The sequence below is a fragment of the Rattus rattus genome, chromosome 3 (assembly GCF_011064425.1).
Source record: "Rattus rattus isolate New Zealand chromosome 3, Rrattus_CSIRO_v1, whole genome shotgun sequence".
NCBI classification, from domain to species: domain Eukaryota; kingdom Metazoa; phylum Chordata; class Mammalia; order Rodentia; family Muridae; genus Rattus; species Rattus rattus.
Window position 1 is genome coordinate 63,514,467 of NC_046156.1, and position 20,950 is coordinate 63,535,416.

The 20,950-nt window shown below is 43.7% G+C and overlaps 1 protein-coding gene across 1 annotated transcript in view; it reads right to left on the minus strand.

The window, feature by feature from the left end:
• Positions 1-20,950, minus strand: part of Nup210l (nucleoporin 210 like) — a 106,351-nt gene that overhangs the window by 82,827 nt on the left and 2,574 nt on the right. The window contains exons 3-8 of the mRNA XM_032897883.1: positions 12,931-13,062; positions 9,815-9,908; positions 8,689-8,839; positions 6,475-6,607; positions 5,137-5,295; positions 1,245-1,313 (exon numbers count right to left, since the gene is read on the minus strand). Of these exons, the coding sequence (XP_032753774.1) occupies positions 1,245-1,313; positions 5,137-5,295; positions 6,475-6,607; positions 8,689-8,839; positions 9,815-9,908; positions 12,931-13,062 (738 nt within the window). The remainder of the gene's footprint in view (positions 1-1,244; positions 1,314-5,136; positions 5,296-6,474; positions 6,608-8,688; positions 8,840-9,814; positions 9,909-12,930; positions 13,063-20,950) is intronic.

Consider the following 20,950-nt stretch of genomic DNA (forward strand, 5'->3'; position numbering starts at 1 on the left):
GTTATGGCCTCTCAGGGAGGGGTGGCTCTCATGAGCACCTCCTCTTCCCCTAATGGAATATTTATAAAGTCAGGATTTGGTTGGGGGGGGGTTATGGGTAGAAGAATGGTGGGTCTGGAATCTATAATGTGGTTCAGGCTAGCCTCAAATTGGCAATTCCCCTGCCTCAGTCTTCCAAATGCTGGGATTCCAGGTGTGTGCAACCACACTCAGCACCACGATCTGTTTCCCCCCCCCCCCCCCGGGCTGGGGACCGAACCCAGGACCTTGCGCTTCCTAGGCAAGCGCTCTACCACTGAGCCAAATCCCCAACCCCTCCACGATCTGTTTTTAAGATGTTCTGCTTTTTGTTGTTGCTGCTGTTGTTGTTTTCTTTTGGTTTTTTTGGGTTTCTCTGTGTAGCCCTGGCTGTGCTGGAAATCCCTATGTAACCTAGGCTGGCTCCAAACTCAAGATATCTGCCTGCCTCTGCCTCCCAAATGCTGGGACTAAAGGTCCACCATAGCCTCCTGGTTATGTTTCACTCAAGACACATCATGTCTAAGTCACTTTCTTATGTGGTAAATACTGTGACCAAGTGTGGTGGTTTGAATGAGAGCCCTCCAGGAAGTTTCAGGCATTTCCTGCCTCCCAGTTAGTAGCTGTTTGTGAAGGACTAATTCTTGTAGCCTTATTGTAGGACTAATTCTTGTAGCCTGAGGGCAAGCTTGGGGTTTCAAAACCTCTCACCTTCTCCAGTGTGCTGCTTCCTGTTCACAGATACAGATGTGAATGCCAGCTGTCACCACCCGTCATGATAACGAAGGATCTCTATCCCTCTGGAAATGTCAGCCCCAGATAAACCTCCCAGGTATAAGCTGTCTTAGTCATGGTGTCTTATCACACTAACGGAGGAGTGACACACCAAAGTGGGGCATGGCTATGCAGGCCTTTAGTGCCAGCATTCAGGAGGCAGAGGCAGGTGATCTCTGCACATTCGAGGCCATCTTCATCCACAGAGGGAGTTCTAGCACAGCCATGGCCACACAGAGAAATCCTGTCTCAGAAAACAAAACAAAACACAAGAGAAAGAGAAAGGGAGAGGGGGAGGAAGGAAGGGAAGAAACACATCAAAGTCAGGTTGAATTCAAAGTCTGGAAATGACTGCTGAGACCTTGGCAGCCCTTTTCTGTTTAATGCATTCATTTAGGTTTAATACATTCGTTTAAATATTCAACTTTCTGAAAGCCATTATCTAAAATTACCTAAAAATCCCGGCTCTACGACATATATGGTAGAGTTTGGGAGTCCAGACACAGAGCGCATATGAACATCTTAATTTTTGCTTAAGGAAATTATGTGAGCCAGTATTAGGTACAGAAAGATGAGCCTCTGAAGAAAAACACAGTAAATGTATAAACAAGCCCACACATTAAAGAGCCTATCTCTTTATTTTCTTCGGAAAGCCAAAACTTAAATGTGAACACTTCTAAGCTAAAACCTGAGGCAGGCCCCAAAAGATGGCTCAATTGGTAACATGTGGTTTCCACCAAGGCTGAAGACCTGAGTTTGATCCCCAGGACCCACATGGTAGGAAGAGAAAGCTGACTCCCACAAGCTGTCATCTGAACCCCACATACACACAACACACGTACAGACATAAATGAATGCAATAAGAAGGGGCTGGGGGAATGCTCAGCCCCCAAGAGTGCCAGCTGACCTTCCAGAGGGCCTGGGTTCATTTCCCAGCAGCCACATGGCTCACGCCCTTCTGTACCTCCAGTCCCAGGGGCCCTGACACCCTCTCAGGCCTCTTCAGGCACTGGATAGGTTCATGGTGCATAGACACCCATGCAGACAAAACAGCCACATATGCAAAATTTCAAATTTGAGGGCAAGGAAATGGGAAGAAGATCATGCTCTGTGGTTTTAAATTTCATTTAGCTACAGATCTATTTCTTCAAAAAAGATCCACACAGAGCTCAATATGCAGGAATGCAGGAAAGCACTGTGTTCTGCCTGAATCTAAATCTAATTGAGGTTCCCATTGAGTCAGGAAGAAGACAGAGACATTTGCCTGGAAATAGAAACTGTGGTGGGGTTGGAAAACTGGGAACACTTGCCACCCAGCAACACGCCTTGCACACTGTAGCTTCATAATCACCACAGTCCACAATCACCACAGTCCACAATCACCACAGTCCACAATCACCACAGTCCACAATCACCACAGTTCACAATCCATCACCACAGTTCACAATCCATCACCACAGTTCACAATCCATCACCACAGTTCACAATCACTATATTGCTGTAGCAAACCTTTATTTAACACCAGCTGGCTCTCTCTGCTGCATTTGTAGGAGCTGCAGAGATGGCTCCTCCGTACTTTAGAGCATTTGCTGCTCTTGCAGAGAACCCAGGTTTGATTCCCAGTTCCCACATAGTGACTTAAAACGATTGGTAACTCCAGTACTAGCAAATCCAAAGCCCTTTTCTGACCTCCTCGGGCATCAGGCACACAACTTCTCTCACACAAACACACACACACACACACACACACACACACACACACACACACACACACACGTAGACAAAATAAATACATATAATGTTTTAAATACTTCTAGCTTACTTAGATATGCCAATAGTCAAATACAATTACTTTCTGGAAGAAACACAGGTTTGTCCCAATATCAGAAGTATGATTTCGCTCAAAGATAAATGACTCCTAAATTCTCTGTTGGTAAAGCGCTTTCCCAGCATGCACACTGCCTGGTTCTATGCCTGGCACTGTGAAAAGCACAGGGTGAAGACATGGGAGTCAGTTCAAGGTCTGCAAAGAAAGTTTGAGGGAAACCTAGGATACAGGAGGCCCAGTCAAAAAAAATTAACCAATAAATAATAGAATATATATAAATAAATAAAATGGTAAGTAAAAGTTAAAAAGGATCCATGAAGCTCAGCTATAACTGTTCTTATAGCGACCTTGTGTTCAGTCTTCAGCACTGAGGAGAAAAAGCATTTTTTGTAGGTATATTTAACTAGGCCTAGTAAAATAGGCTAATTCTAGTATTCAGGAAGTTGATGTAGGATTATCTTAAGCTCTTAGGTAGCCTGGGCTACTCAGTGAGTTCTAGGCTAGCATGGGCTACATAGCAGGACACTGTTTAAAAACAAATATCAAATAAAAAAAGAAAATTTCTCATGTCTTCAAATGATATACAAATATGTGTAATATATATGCATATGTGCATATGTGGTCGGCATACTAACAGGTTCAAATCTAAAGGCTGTTTAGACATCTGCCCAGACTAGCTAGTTCTGACATGTAATTGAATACAGTAGTAAAATATAAGCAGTAGAGTGAAATTCAGACACATAACATTCCCTTCATTTTACGGGTGAACAAACATCAGAATGGCTTCTACACAAAGCCATTCCTGCTACCAGAATAACATACTTGGCCTTTTGACTCACACTCCCTGGTCTCCTCCATTTCACTTTCTATCAGCAAACTCTGCTCTGTTCCCCTCCAGCTCCCACTTCCCCCTTTTTAAGCTAAAGTCATTTGCAAATTTCTGTTACAGTCTCTTGGGATGCAGCTCAAGTGCTAGACGGCTTGTCCAGCAAGATGGAACCCTGAGGTCACTCCCAAGTCACGCAAACCAGAAGTGTGGTGCACAGCTGCAGCCACAGTCCCTGGGAGGAGGAGGGGGAGGAGCCAAAGCTCAAGGCTATCACCTGCTAAACCTCAAGTTTGAGGTCAGCCTGGGCTACATGAGACCTGTATCAAATAACAGTTCTCTTTGTGTCTTCCTCTAATTCTACCCGCTTTTCTTTCCTTCTTTTTAAAACTGAGCTATTTTTACTGACAATGTTACCCAAACTTCCTACAACAAAGTCTTTTAGTTTTAATTTTAAAATTATTTTTATTTTATGGTATATAGATGCCTGCTTGCATAGTGTGTTGTCTTAGAGTTTCCATTGCTGTGAGCAGACACCACGACCAAGGCAACTCTTTTAAGGACAACCTTTACTTGGAGCTGGCTTACTGATTCTGAGGTTCAGTCCATTCTCATCAGGGCAGGAAGCACTGCAGCATCCAGGCAGGCATGGTGCTGGAGGAGCTGAGAGCTCTACATCTTGTTTCAAAGACAAGCAAAAGTGTCTCAAGGGCAGCTAGGAGGGTATCAAAATCCACCTCCACAGTGGCACCTCCTAATAGTGCCACTTTCTGGGCTGAGCATATTCAAACCACCACGTATATCTTTGCATCACATGCATGCAGTGCCTGAGAAGGCCAGAAGAGATCATTAGATCTCCTGAAACTGAAGTCATGGCTACCATGTGGACATGAGCACCAAACATCTGTCTCCGGTGATCTTAACCACTGAGCCATCCCTCTAGCTCTGGGTTTTGTTTTTTTGTGACAGTCTTGCTATGTAGCAGCCCGGGCTGACTGAACAAGCAGCAGTCTTCCTGCCTTGGCGTCTCTGATGCCAGAGTTACAGGTGTTTGGTACCACATTAGTCTTTTAGGTTTTTAAAGATGGTTAGGGATTTGGCATACAAAAAAAATTACCATAGAATTCTGCTAGGGAATCAGGGACCCACCTGACAAACAGATGGTACCCAGTAAACAAACATTCAGTGACTTCGTTTTTTCTGTAGGTATGACATCCTAAACACCTAAAAATGACTAAAAGTTAGGTGTGGTAGCAAATGAATGTAATCCTAATATTAAAAAGGATGAAGTAGGAGAATTGCTTTCAGTATAATGGCAAGCTTATCCTCATAGCAAGAAGGCTACATAATGAAACCATGTCTTAAAAAAGGAAAATAGTGTGTGTGTATGTTCATGTGTATGTGCACACGCACACATGCACATATACCAGACAGACAGACAGACCGATATAATGTGTGTGCAGATACCCTCAGAGGCTAGAAGAGGACGGATCCCCTGGAGCTGGAGTTGCAGGTAAGTCACCTGTCCTGGGTGCTGAACTCAGGTGCTCTGGATGAGCAGCGAGTGCTGTTAACTACTGAGCCATCTCGCCAGCCCTGCAATCACTCTTAATAAGGTATTTTACCAAGAACCATGCCTAGTGTGTTCAGAGAGATTTAGACTGGCCACCAAAGTTGAACAAAAGGATACTTTTGTGCACAAAGACGAGGTTAGTTTGGCCCAGTTGGAGAGCTGTCACCATGGCTGTTTTCTCATCCAATAGAGCCACTGTTCCAGAACGAAGCCCAACGTTTATAAGTCTGTGGTCTTGCAGCTCCAGCGTGTAATGTTCCAGGGGAAATTTTCCCTCTGTAAGACAGGAAAGGCAGACACAGGTAATAGCAGTGGCCCCTCCAGGGATACGGGTGTCCCAGCACACTGCATGGGAAGGCAGGGCACTGCACGGAGATCAGCAGCAGGCTCTGTATCTAATGCCTGGTTTCCAATGATGAATGTGCACAGTCACTGGAGAGAAGGGAGGCTGTGATATAACCACTGACTTATATACTTAACAACAACAACAACAACAACAACAACAACAACAACAACAAAAACCCAGTGAGCTGCTGAAGTGCTGATGTACCCTGCAATCCCAGCAGAGGCAGAGGTAGGAAGACCAGGAGCTCAAGACCAGCCCCAGTTACTTGGGAAATTTGAGATCACCTGAGTCTACCTGATATACTGCCTCAAATGATGGCTACAGCTGGGCCTGGTGGTGCACGCCTTTCATCCAAGTACTCAGGAGGCAGAGGCAGGTGGATCACTGTGAGCACAAGGTTAGCCTGGTCTACAGAGTAAGTCCCAGGACACCCAGGGCACTACCTCTTAAAAAAAAAAAAAGGAAAGAAAGCAGGCACCAGTGGGGCTAGGCTCAGCGGTTTAAGGATGGCTACCGCTCTTCCAGCGGATCAGAGTCTCAGACTTTAGTGCCCAGCGCACATCAGGTGGTGCACAATCACCTGTAACTCCAGCTCCAGGGATCTATGCCCTCTTCAGGACTCTGTGGGCACCTGCACTCACATGTACACTCAACCACACAGAGATACACACACATACACATGATTAACACAAATCCTTGTAAAACTCACATATAGATCACTACTAAGTAAGTCTGGGAAGGACTTAGTTATTGGAGTCCACATCACTTTGCTAATTCAGTGGGCTTGGATAGCCCATAGGCTATAAACAGAAGAACCGACTTGTGCAGAAGCACTGCAAAGGTTATCCAAGACCTTCTATAAACTTCTTCACCAAGCCCCATCAGCTGGAAATTCTGGGCTGTTGTCTTCTACACGGTGAATGCAAATGCCCTGTATCCAGAGGCTAAGCATCATTAGCTGAGTAAAATATGTCATCAATAAACTCTTCAAGATAGACAGACATCGAGTATGTAGAAGCATTTTACTGCAAGGTCAGAAAGACAGAGGTGGTGTGCCACAACAGAGGATTAGAGGAAGGCGAGTCACGGCAAAAGCTAAGCTGGCTTACCTGTCATTCTTCCCTGAACCATTTTTGCCACTCTGTATTTCATATAGGCTCCTACTAAGAGATATGTATCATGGGATGGTATAAGAAATATGTTCTCCAGAACAAGCAGGCGGATCAAGGCTGCAGCCACTTTCTAAAAGAGGAAGGAAAGAAAATTAGGCAAAAATCATCAAAGCTCCTTCCTTAGTCAAAGCTTACTTTTGTTGGTTTTTTTTTTCTTTAAAGATTTATTTATTTATTTCATGCATGTGAGTACACTGTGGCTGTCTTCAGACACTCCAGAAGAGGGTATCGGATCCTATTACAGATGGTTGTGAACCACCATGTGGTTCCTAGGAATTGAACTCAGGACCTCTGGAAGAACAGTCAGTGCTCTTAACCACTGAGCCATCTCTCCAGCCCCCACTTTTGTTGTTGTTATTGGGGTTTTTTGGGTTTTGTTTTTTTTTGTTTTGTTTATTTGTTGTTTTTTGAGACAGGGTTTCTCTGTGTAGCCCTGGTTGTCCTAGAACTTGATCTGTAAGATCCACCTGCCTCTGCCTGCCAAGTGCTGGGATTGAAGGCACTACCATGTTCAGTCAAAGTTAACTTTTAATAAGCTGAAAAAATTAGTTTTTATGCCAGGTCTAGCATGGCCTTGGAAGGGACAGAATGACATGGTTCCTGACCTGGAACAGGGCCACTGTCCCACTAAGAAATCTCATCAGCCCATTTTTTTTTGTAAGTTTAAAAAATATATAAAAGGGGATGGAGAGATGGCTTAATGGTTAAGAGCTCTGACTGCTCTTCCAGAGGTCCTGAGTTCAATTCCCAGTATCCACATGGTGGCTCATGACTACCTGTAACTCCAAGATTTGACACCCTCACACAAACATATATGGAGGAAGAACACTAATGCACATAAAGATAGATAGATAGATAGATAGATAGATAGATAGATAGATAGATAGATAGATAGAGTAAAAAATTGTTTCCTAATCACGAATCATTTCAGGTTAATCTGAAAGTGGTCATGAAACCGTCTGAGATGCACTCTGTTAATCAAAGGCTCTCCAGCTGCCCCCTCTGTTCCAGTTCCAGCTCTGTCTGTGTCTGTGTCTGTGTCTGTATCTCTCCTTCTCTCTCCTTTCTTCCCTTCCTTTCTCCTAATCTCTCCCCAGCTGTCAGGCCCTGCTGTGCAGGGTAGAGCAAACAGGTAGCAAATACAAAAGCGAGCTACCTTTTCTCTTTCCTTCTTTTTCCTTTCTTTCCTCTTCCTTCCTTCCTTCCTTCTTTCCTTCCTTCCTTCCTTCCAGAGTTAAGAGTTTAAGATTTATTTTAGCTTTTTAATGTGTATGTCTGTGAACCATGTATGTGGCCTGGTGCCTTTGGAGGTCAGAAGAAGGAGCTGGATCCCCTGAGAATGAGATTGAGAGCTGTCGTGTAGGTGCTGGGAATCAAACCTGGGTCCTTTGGACGAAAAGCTAATGCTTTTAGCCGCTAAGCCGTCTCTCCAGCCCCGACTCTTATTAAAACTTATTAAAACTAACCCACAGTGGGCTGTCTCAAAAAATAAAGTAGGCAGCTCAACCCACACACAGGCAGACGGAGGGAGTGACTCCACCACACTGCCCTCTGCGCTTCAATGCACACCATGGACGAGTGTGGCTAGCAAAGAAATAAATACATTTTAAAGTGTTTAAGGCGGAAGTTTAAAGAAAAAGAAGTTAAAGGTTAAGTGGTAGCAAATCAAATGCTGGTGAGAAAGGCAAAGGCTGGGGCTCTTGAAAGATCTAGCACGCATGTTCCAAGTCCTTCCCACAGGTCTGACACTTTCACTTGTCTTCCATTTATGTAAGACAGAGCATCTACGGAGTCTACAGAAGGACTATGGAGCGTACATTTCTCTTGTGGTTTTTCTTTTAGATGGGTTCTCACCATGTAGCCCAGACTTCAAACTCTATGCAGGCAACTATGTTTTTTTCAAGACAGGGTTTCTCTGTGTAGCCCTGGCTGTCCTGGAATTCATTGTGTAGACCAGACTAGCCTCAAACTCATAGATCCACCTGACTCTGCCTCCTGAGTGCTGGGATTAAAGGTGTGCACCACCACCACAGCCATGAAATGACTTTTTCAAGCGAATGATCAACTACTGACCCAAATAATAGCATATTAGAGGCTTCTACAACATTCCCATTGCAAGAGCTCAGATGCTGTTTCGCGCAGACTGTTTACCTTGTAGAACGGCTCGTGAATTCGCACTTTTACAACAGCAGCTCCCGTTCTCATCCCAGACACCAAGATCACGTCCCCCTGTTTCTCTTCCTTTTCCATCTCAGTTATGTAGTCGGGGGGAGAATACTCAGCCTCAGAGTAGTTCAGAATTCTACAGACACAAAGACAGACTCGTCTCTAGTAGGATCAGCAGATTCTCAACTTCAGTCTCTACAAAGCCCACCGTAGACAGCTCTGACAAGCTCTGCTTGCTTGTGAGCTTTTTCAAACAGTGTCTGGTGTAGCCCAGGCTGGGCTCTAATTTACATAACAGATGCTAATGTAACAGATGCTCACTCTGAATGCTCCTGCCTCAGCCCCACCCCTGACCCCCAGTTCTACAATTATAGTTCTGTGCCACTGAGCCTGGATTGAGGGTTTTCTGGTTCTTTTCTTTCTTTTTGTTGTTTGTTTGTCTCTCTTTCTTGTCTGTTTCTTGGGGTACAGTTTCTCTGTGTAGCACTGGCCGGCCTAGAACTCACTTTGTAAATCAGGCTGGACCAAGAAAACTGCCTGCCTCTGCCCTTTGAGTGCTAGAAGTAAAGGTGTGTGCCACCCACCCAGTCATGGATTGAGTTTTTTAATATCTGATTTCCAGAAGGTCTAGCCTGTTGCTAAGACTACTGTAGGACTATATATAGCTTAGGCTGTCATCTGTTCTTTGAAAACAGAACCCTTTTGTTGTTTTTATTTTAAGACAGTTCCACTGTGTAACCCTGGTCTGCAACTCACTATATAAATCAAATTCGTTTTGAATTTATAGAGATCAACTTGCCTCTGCCTCCTGAATGCTGGGATTAAAGGTGTTTTTCCACACACCTGGCTAATCATCCTAATTCAGCATGAGCAGACAGCCTGACCTCAGGATTCTCCAACAGAAGCTCTTATTAATTCTCATGAACATTCCAACATTTATCTCCTCCATACTTCTAACAAAGGCATTTGCCCTAGTGAATTTATCTAATTTTTACCCTCCCCCTCCCAATTAAAACAGTAAAAAAAAAAAAAAAAAAAATCCGGACAGTAGGATCATCAGGGTCCACACACGGCTGCTGCCCAGGGACACTCCCTTGGGTTTATGGTTTACCTAATTTTGCTAGACAGCTCCTCTCTTGATGACTCCTTGTCCTGAGCAATACTCCACTCAAACACCATGCCCGCCAGAGTGCTGAATGTGTTTCCTGTAGGGCAAGCCAAAAGCAGGCAAGACAGAATCATACATTCCAAAACATTCAAGTATCTACAACAGGAAAAGAAAGTAACTAGAAAAAACTTTTAGGTATTTTTCCATAGCAACAGCACTTTTTTAAATCTTCTAAAACACACAGATGAGAACGATCCTTGCCCCAGATCATGCCACTCCCAACAGGCTTTTTTTATTTTGGGGGTTTTGTTGTTGTTTTTGGTGACCAGATTTTTTTTTTCTTTTTTTTCAGAGTTGGGGACCGAACCCAGGGCCTTGAGAGCCAGATTTTTTTTTTTTTTTTTTGGCCTCAAACTCAAGAGCTCCACCTGCCTCTGCTTCTTGAGTGCTGGGATGAATGGTGTGTATGGCCATTGCCTGTCTCCAAAACAAGGTTTTCTACAGTAAGGACCCACATGGAACAGGCTTTGTAAACTACAACATGGACCCACTACCAGCTGGTGAAGGTTCTATTCAGTCTCTCTGCTCCTTTCTCTCCAGAGGCCACCCGACAGACACCTCGTGGTTGACAGACATACCTGAACCCTAGTTCCTTCAACACACATTGTCATGAAAACTAGATTCCAAAGCAGTTACTTTTCCAACTCTTAACTGGTAGTCGGGGCTGGAGAGATGGCTGGAGAGAGCACCCGACTGCCCTTCCAGAGGTCCTGAGTTCAATTCCCAGCAACCACATGGGGCTCACAACCATCTGTCATGGGATCCGATGCCCTCCTCTGGTGCGTCTGAGGATATCGACAGTGGGCTGCTGAGGAGACTCCATGAGTACAGAGTGCAGATGCTCACCGTGCGAGCCTGGGTGCTCGAGCTTACAAGGATGGGAGGGAGCTTGTCCTCTGACCTCCGCATGCATGCCAGGGCAGGTACATGCGCACACACAGACAACACGAGAAAGAAAACTTCAGAACCTGTTTACTAAATCATTTACAGATAAAGTAGTGACTGCTGTTTTTATATCACTTCACAGCATTAGTGTAGTATATTTAAAGCAAATAAAGTCACCCTAAGAAAGCTTGGCAGCGGTGGTGCTCGCCTTCTTAGCTAGGGTTATAGAGAAAGAGACCCTGTTTGAAATACAAAACAAAACAAAACAAAAAAAGATTTAAAATTACTAAACTTCTTCATATATTTACTTTAAATTCTAGTTTGCTTTATGTGTGTATTTTATATGCATTGTATCTATATGTATTTTATATGCATTGTATCTATATGTATTTTATATGCATTGTATCTATATGTATTTTATATGCATTGTATCTATATGTATTTTATATGCATTGTATCTATATGTATCTATGTGTGCAGTGCCACTGGAGGCCAGAAGAGAGCAGAAAGCCCCTGGCCCTTGAGTATCGATGGTTGTGAGCCACCATACGGGTGCTGGGAAGGAACCCGGCTCAGCATCCTCCCAGCCAAACTTTAGTTCCTCTCAATCACCGTGGCAGACAGGAAGCAGACTGGTCACAGCAGAGCCAAGGGACTGGGCTGTGGCTCAGTGGGAGCATATGGACAGGATGCAGGAAGCCCCGGGTTCAATCCCCAGGACCAAAGCAAAAACCATAAAAAGCAAAAGCAGAGCTGCAGAGACAGCTCGGTGTCCTTCAGCTCCGCATGACAGTTCACAGTTATCTGTGACTGCAGGGATCCACCTCTTCTGACGTCCTCAAGCACAAGGCATGCATGTGGTGCACAGGCATAGATGCACACACCCATCATATAAAATAAAATCAATGAATATAAACAATTTAAAACAAAAACCAGGGGTTGGGGATTTAGCTTAGTGGTAGAGCGCTTGCCTAGCAAGCGCGAGGCCCTGGGTTCAGTTCCCAGCTCCGAAAAAAAGAAAACAACAACAACAACCCCAAAAACCATACCAAAAGCATGTCCTTAATTAAATTAAATTTAAAAAAATATCCTTAATTGTTGATCTAGGGGCCAAGGATAAAAGCTTGGTGGCCGAATTTCAATCCTTGGAAAAAGCTCGGCCATGAGGTGGTGGCACATTCCTTCGGTCCCCGTACTTGACACTCAGGAAGCAGAGGAGGGCTGATCTCTGTGAATCTGAGACTAGTCTGGTTTGCAGAGTGAGTTCCAGGATAGCTACAGCTACATAGTGAGACCCTGCCTCAAACAAACAAACAAACAAGCAGTCAGTGCTGCTAAGAAGGCTGGAAGTCTGAGGACCTGAGATTGAGCTTACCCATGGGGTAGAAGGAGAAAACTGGCTTCCACAAGTTGTACTGTGACTTCTACATGCCCTGGGGGATTTGTAGACCCCAACCACACGAACTAATTTCTTTCAAAGTCCAGAAATAACAAGAAATAAGAGCAGTAGTTTTTTGCAAGAAGGTAGCTAATACTGAGAGGTCCAGAAACCTTGGGAATAAAGTTTTTCCCATTCCCTGGGAAGCATACTGGGCTCCTCAGAGGGAGCCACTGATGATGGGCCTTTAGTCAGTGATGGCCCTGACTTAGGGAGGATCTGTCTGGAGCTGAGTCAGCTCCTGGAAAACCTAATCGGAGGAAATAACAAGGCCACAACAGAGCTGGTGTCCAAAATTCTTCAAGGTCTCAGCAATTATAATGAAACTTACATAGTAGTCAGTCAAAATTACTAATGTCCCTGTTTTGCTCCCTACCTATCATATTAGAGGTTACCTAATCCTTCTGGGAATTTCCACTAAATAATAAAAAGGGGCCTGCAAGCCCCTGGAGTCATCACCATTTTGATTGACCCCTACGTGCTAGTAATTTCTCCAGAATCAATGTTCTTTGCTTCTATATACACTGGAGTCTGGGGTCTTTCTTCCTAGGTTCTTGGAGCCTAACATTGAACCATACTCTGCACTGCCAACCCTCTCTGTACATGCGCCCCAAATGAGAAGAACGCAAGTCACATTCACGGTCTGTTACCACCACACAGTTCCTGTTTCTGAACACGAGAAGGAGCGGTACCCTATTTCAGGCACTCTTTACTCAAATCACCTCCAATCCCTTACCTTTAGAATCCAGGGCCCTCACCATAAGTTCCAGTGGTGCATCGTCCACATACAGCTCCCGGGTTCGAGAAACAATTTCAATGTTGTCTATCACATCGACCTTAACATCACAGCGTAGCTCATGGTCTGTCACTGCAAAGGAGCAAAAAGTTGCCTATTTAAGTAAGCAGGCACTAATCGATTACATGTCACAAATAGTCAAGAGTTTAGAGGTTATTAAAACGTGTGCAGCCAGAGCTATGCAGAGAGACTCTGTCTCAGAAAAAAAGAAAAAAGGAACCTCTGTTTCCTGAGATGGCTCTATGTTCATGCAGTGCCCAAGAAGGCCAGAAGAGGCCATTGGATCCTGTGGATCTAGGGTTATGGGTGATTGTGACCTGCCATGTAGGTGCTGGGAAAGAGTCCTCTGAAAGAACAGCTAGTGCTCTTGTCAAGCTCAGAGAAGAGTTTTAAGAGTTGGTTCTGGGGCTGGAGAGATGGTTATCTGTGTTGTGCATCTCTGATTCCCTAGTGGAATTATATGATAACGGTTCTTGTAGGCCAAGTTCCTAACCAATCAAAACGCCTGCAAGACTAAGCTGGCGGCAGCAGCAAACACCCATAATCCTAGCATCATAGAGGCCAAGACAGGAAGGAGGACTGCGCTCGCGCTCGCTCTCTCTGTTATACACACACACACACACACACACACACACACACACACACACACACCACCACCCACAAAAAACCCAGAGCTGTGGGTCATTTTCAAAGGATTTACTTTACTCCGTATCGTTTTTAAATGTAGTTGTTATCTTTTATAAAATGAGGGTAATAGGTATTTTTTGCAAATTATTTATTTAGGAAAAAAAATGATGGCAACTCAATGGAAATTGTATTAATGGGCTTCTAAGCTGTGTGTGGATGTCAGAGGACAACTGGAAAGAATGGGTTCTTTCCTATGTGGACGTCAGAGACTGGACTCTAGCTGTGAGGCTTGGCAAGAGGCACCTTTACCCACCGAGCCATCTGACAGGCCATCTGGGTTGGGTTTTTTCCTTAGACTCTGATTTGGGGTTTTGTTTTTAGTTGTTTTCTTTTCTTGAATGAGGGTTTCACTGCGTGGCTCTGGCAGGCTGGGAACTCGAGCAGATCCTCTGTGTGCTGCTTACATTTTGAGACATAGTCTTGCTACAGAGTCCAAGATCACATCCTCTCGCTCCTGCATCCTGAGTCCTGGGATCACGGGCCTGTGATGCCATGCCTAGTAACGTACTCTTATTCCAGGAAACAGGATCTTTCTTTTCACAAGAGATATTGAGAACTGAATTTAACCCTAGCACCAGGGAAATAGAAACAGGTGGACCTGGTAATATACTAAGACCCCAGTGCAAAAAAAATGTTTTGAATTAATAACCCTAAAATTACTTTTTTGGTTTTTTTTTGGGGGGGGGGTGTTGTTGCTGTTGGTTTTTGTTTTGTTTTGTTTTTGAGACAGGGTTTCTCTGTTTAATCCTGACTGGAATTCATTCTGTAGACCAGACTGACCTCAAACTCAGAGACCTGCCTGCCTCTGACTCCCAAGAGCTGGGATTCAAGGCATACACCACCAATATTTGGCTCCTGAAACTTTTAAAAATATTTTATGTACATGGGTGTTTTACCTGAGTGCCATGTGTATGCACTGTTCTTTGAGGCCAGAAGCCATCAAAGACGTCAGGGAACTGGAGTTACAGAAGGTTTTGGAACACCCTGTGGGTGTAAGACATGAATCGTGGTCCTCTGACAGAGCAGCCAGTGCCTTAGCCTCCAAGTCACCTCTCCAGTCCCTGAAACTGCTTTTTATGTGTATTAGGTTTGAACAAACAAGAGAATACATTATAGATAATGAAAGTCAGACCCCCCCCACCCCCATGTGTGTGTGTGTGTGTGTGTGTGTGTGTGTGTGTGTCCATACATGCCATGCTGGGCATGTGGATGTTAGTTGACAATTTTGTGGTTCAATTCACTCTTTCCACCTTTACATAGGTTCCAGAGATCAAACTTTGGTTATCAGGCTTAGTGACAAGTGCCTTTACTCACCAAGCTATCTTACCAACCCACATCTGTCTTTCTGAGAGTAAAAGTTACAAAAAAAAAAAAAAAAAGAAGTCTAGAATAGAATGAGCTATTACATTAGAGTTAAAGCTATGACTATAAGTTCATATGTATATGTATATATGCAGCTAGACACATACAGAAATAAATATAGAGATGTGTGTAGACACAGACTGGCATGTGCATGTTTCTTTCTTAGCTCTGTCTGCTAAGAGAAATTAGGACACTCCCTTAGCAACAAGCACACTAGTATCTAGATCTTGCTTTCTAAATATAACTCTAAAACTCAAAGGCAAGAAGTACTGTACTGGAGACAACAGCTTAGTTGGTGGAGTGTTTTTGACTACCATACAGGAAGTCCTGGGCATGAACCGGAGAACGATATAAACACAGGAGGGTGGTGCACATTGGTAGTCTCAGGACTTCAGAGGCAAAAGGATCAGAAGTTTAAAGTTATGCTTAGCTATGTAGTGAATCAGAAGCCAGACTAAGCTACTTAAAAAAAAAAAAAAAAAAAAGTAAAGGAGCACTGTAGAAAATGCCAAAAATAAGGGCCTATCCAAAGGACACAGGAGCCAACCTGAAGGATATCACAAATGAAAGATATGAATTACCAAACTATTCTAGTTTCCTTTCTATTGCTCTGACAAGCACCAAGATCAAAAGCAATTTAAGAGCAGGGAACCCTAATCGGAGGAAATAACAAGGCCAGAACAGAGCTGGTGTCCAAAATTCTTCAAGGTCTCATCAATTATAATGAAACTTACATAGTAGCCAATCAAAATTCCCCAACCCCTAATGTCACTGTTTTGATGACTACAGTCCATCATTGAGAGCAGTTCAAGCAAGAACTCAATAGAAATTTGAACCAGAAGTCATGGAGAGTCATGTAGGAACATTGACTGTTGGCTCACTGCAGGCTCAGGTACAGGCCAGGGTCATCTGCCCAGGAAATGGTAATGCCCACAGTGGGCTGGACACTCATACATCGATTAACACCCAGACAATCCCCCATAGACAAGACGATCCAATTTAGGCAATTTTTCAATTGAGATTCCCTCTTCACAGGACTCTAGGCTGTGTCAAGCTGACAGTTAAAGCTAACTAGAACACACAGAATTGGATTATAACCTCTGTCCTCAAATAGTGGAGTCCTGTATAGGAATTTTAATCCAGCAACATGGCTACTCTGGCTGGAACACAGACATGCCCTTAGTACAAACTTGTGGTTGCTGGGAATTGAACTCAGGACATCTGGGAGAGCAGTCAGTGATCTTAATGGGTGAGCACCTCTCCATCCCTCTAGTACACACTCTAATCCCAAACAATGAAGGTAATAAAGTTAGTTTGTAGAATGAAGCATCCATGTTTGAAAATGATGTCTAATTGAGAGGTAGACAAAGTGACAAATCAGAGGAAGACTTGACAGAATGAGTCAGAATAGGATATGTCCAACTTGCACAGGAAAAAGAGGAAAGAGAGGTTACTTAAGAGGAGGCAGTTTTATCAGGAGAGTTTTGAGAGACAGAGAACAAACTAGGCAAAGGTGAAGACAGAACGAGACAGAAAATGAAAAGGAGCCAGAAGATCAGACCAGACTGCTGGAGTCTGAGGGCAAGCAGAGCAATTCAGTCAGAAGCGAGAGACGGCAGTTTGAATTAGTCAGCTAGGAGAGGAGTTTGAGTCAGAACAACTGAGTTAACCAGCCAGCCAGAGTTCAGAAAGAGCTAAAAAGCTTATTCAGCAGTGAGTCTCAGAGGCTGAAAACACTCTAGCCCTGGAACAGATTGTATGGAGGCTAGAAGCTTCCAGGACTAGGCCAGGTTAGCAGACCGAGGCAGTGAGCCTCTGAGACAATTACATCAGGCAAATGAGTTACTTTTACAGAGTCCATACTGATATAAATAACTGAGTAAGTTTTTCAATGAGAAGACATTATTTGTAAGATGTAAGACATCTTTCTTTCACAATACTGCTTACTAAATATAGAAGAAATGAGGAAAAGAGAAAATACTCTCATTTGAACATCACAGCAGTAAGATGCATGTTAGTCAAGTGTGGCAATACACATACACACCTGGAATCCCAGCATTTGGGAGAGAAAGGTAAAAGGAATGCTGCAAGTTCCAGGTTGGTCTGGGTTACACAGCGAGAGAACCCTGTTTCAAAAACAGACCAACCAATTAAACAAACAGGCCCATCTATCTGTAGCAGTGGTTCTCAACCTTCCTAATACTGCAACCCTTTAATATAGTTCACATTGTGGTGACCCTCAACCAGAAAATTATTTTTGTTGCTACTTCATAACTATAATTTTGCTACTGTTTTGAACTGTAATGTAAATATCTGTGTTTTTGCAGTGGTCTTAGGAGATACCTGGGAAAGGTTCATTCAACCCCAAAGGGATTACAACCTACAGGTTGAAAAACCACTGATCTAGAGAGATGCCTCAGCAGTTAAGAACAGGTGCCGCTCATGCAGACAACCCAGATTCAGTTCCCAGGGCCCACAGGGTGGCTCACAGCCATTTGTAATTAAACTTCTAGGGATCCAATGCCCTCATCTACCTTTCATGGACACCAGGGGTAAATGTGGTATACTTACATACATGCAGGCAAAACACTCATACACACTGAGCTATTTTTCTTTTATTGAGAATTATTTCTTTCATGTATATGAGTAGATTGCCACTGTCTTCAGACATGTAATGGGTTTTGGATCCCATTACAGACATTGTGAGCCACCATGTGGTTGCTGGGAATTGAACTCAGGACCTCTGGAAGAGCAGTCAGTGCTCTTAAAGGCTGAGTCATCTCTCCAGCCCCTCAGTTCTTTTTCTATTGCTGTAACAACTCTATGACCAAGGCAACTTATAAAAGAAAGCATTCAACTGGGCTTACGGTTTTAGAGGGTTAGAACTCATGATGGGGAAGCAAAGGCATGGAGGCAAGAATAACTGAGCTCTCACGTCTTGTTCCAAAAGTAGAAGGGGTTGGGGATTTAGCTCAGTTGGGTTCGGTCCCCAGCTCCGAAAAAAAAAGAAAAGACAAAAAAAAAGTAGGAGGCACAGAGAAAGTCATGCTGGGAATGGCAAGTCTTTTGAGACTCAAAGCCTGTGGTGGTTTGATTATGTTTGGCCTAGGAAGTGGCACTATTAGGAGGTGTGACCTTGTGGGAGTAGGTATGACCTTGTTGGAAGAAGTATGTCATTGTGGGACTGGGCTTTGAGACCCTCATCCTAGCTGCTTGGGAGACAGGACAGTCTTCTGACTGCTTTCGAATCAAGATTTAGACCTCTTGGCTCCTTCTCCTGCATTGTGTCTGCCTGGACGCTGCCAGGCTCCCTGACATGGAGACAATGGACTGAACCTCTGAACCTGGAAACCAACCTCAATTAAATGTTGTTCTTTATAAGAGTTGCCTTGGTCATGGTGTCTCTGCACAGCAATGGAAACCCTAACTTAGACAAAGTCCCCTCCACAGTGACACACCTCCTTCAACAAGGTCACACCTCCTAATCTGTTCCAAAAACTTCCACCAACTGAGGGCCAAGTATTCAAATATATGAACCTATGGATGCTCTTCTCATTGAAACTAACATACACATAAAAATAAACAAAATCTTCCTTTAAAATTCATGGATATGTGTTAACATTAGTGGGCAAAACTTTAAGGAGTGACGGGATGTATCAAAGTATCTTTCCCAAATATTTACCAGCTTCTATGGTACTTAATTCAAGAGCCACGAGCTCTTTGACAATTCTCCCTCTGTGGTGAAGTTTAGCTCTTTCTCCTTTGCCTCCAGGGCTGGATTCAGTGGTCCCTTTTCATGACTAGTCTAAAGGAAAGGGGAAATAGGAACTTCACAGACACCATCTTGATCAAGTGTTAACGCTGCCACTGAAATTGCACACTTGGGTACACAATGCAAATCAAAGACTCACTTCCACATGCCTAAAAAACTATAACCTAACCTAACCAGGAGAAAATCAACCCAAACTGAGGGACACCTGACCAACACTATATATTTACTTGTAGTACTGGACCTCATACATGCTAGGCAAGTTCTTTGCCACTGACCTATATCCCTAACTCTCTTTGTAATTTTAAGACTGAATAGTTTAGACTGCCCTTGAATCTATGACCCTCCACCTCCAATTCCCAAGTAGCTGGAGTACAGGCCCACACTACTAAGCCTGGCTTCCCAACACACTTTAAAATGTCAAAAGTTATTGATAAGCCAGTTGTGGTGCTACACTCCCAAATCTTCAGCACCTAGAAAGTAAAAGCAAGACAATGAGGAGTTCAAGACCAGCTTCAACTATACAGTGAGCTCCATCCAGGACAGCCTGTGCTACATGAGACCATCTAGGAAGACGCCTCAGTGAACAAATTGTTTGTTTCACAAGCATGAAGACTGAGTTGGAATCCCCAGGATACACATAAAAACCAGGCATAGTGTGGCACAGCTCTGTAACCCCAGAGCTAGGGGACCGAAGATAAACAGATCCTAGGGGCGGGGCTCATTGGCCAGGCAGCCTGTCCTATACATGGAGTTCCACATTCAAGATGAGACCCTGCCCCAAAAATTAGGCAAAGGGCAACCAAAAAAAGATACCAGAAGCTAAGCTCTGGCTTCCACGTGGACATGTGTAGAACACACACACACACACACACACACACACACACACACACACACACACACACACAATGCAGTATGTAATCTTGGCACTTAAAAGCTGATACAGGAGGATTACCAGGAGTTCAAAGTCAGCCTAGATTAAGAGGTCCTATTTCATAAATAAAATAAAATAAAATGAACAAAAAAATCCCCCCAAAAACAAAACAAAACAAACAAACAAACAAAAAACCAAACAAGATTTAACAGTTCATGCCTTCAATCCCAGCACCTGGGAGGCAGAGGCAGGAAAAATCTTTGTGAGTTTGAGGCCAGCCTGATCTACACAGGGAGTTTAGGCTAGCCATGGCTACATAGTGTGACCCTGTCTCAAAAATAAAAATTAAAAAGCCAAAAATACAAAATCCACATGTACACAAAGAACACAATTGGGGTCTGTGAGAAAGAAGTAAATAAAAGCAGTTGCCCAAACCTGACTATCTGAGTTCAGTTCTGGGGACCCACATGGTGGGGATGAGAACCAATTCCTAAACACTGTCTTCTAACCCATGTGAGTACACACTACCTCTCCACACACTAATAAATGTAACAACAAAAAGGTTTTTTAGGTTAAGCATGATGTACAGGTCTTTGGTCTCAGTCGCTGGAAGGCAGAACAGGTGACTTTCTATGAGTTTGGGAGAAACCTGGTCTACATTAAGTAAGACCCTGTCTCAGAAATAATCAAACACTCAAAACGAAACAAAAAATAAACAGGATGGCAAAATTATGGCATTAAGATTTGAAGGTATATCCAGTGTGTGTGTGTGTGTGTTTGAGTGTGTGTGTGTGTGTGTGTGTGTGTGTGTGTGTGTGCGTGCGTGCGCGCGCATGTGCATGAACAGGTACATATGTCCCAGTGCATATGTGGAGGGATTTGGTTCTTTCTACCTTGATTGTCAGGTTTGACAGCAAGCACCTTTACCCAATGAGCCATCTCGCTGGCCCACAGAATTATAATTTATATCAGAAATCTTTTTTTTTTTTTTCTTTTTTTCAGAGCTGGGGACTGAACCCAGGGCCTTGGGCTTGCTAGGCAAGTGCTCTACCACTGAGCTAAATCCTCAACCCTCAGAAATCTTTTTTATAAAGTTCTTAACACTCGAAGCTAAAGCCATTTGTGTTAACCATTTAGATAAGACATTATCTGAGTCAAAGTGATATCATCTTTGCCTTTAACACACCTATTTCTGTCCAGGCATGCACATCTTTATCTCAGCACACAGGAGGGCAATGCGTGAGCATTTCTGTGAGTTCAAGGCCAGC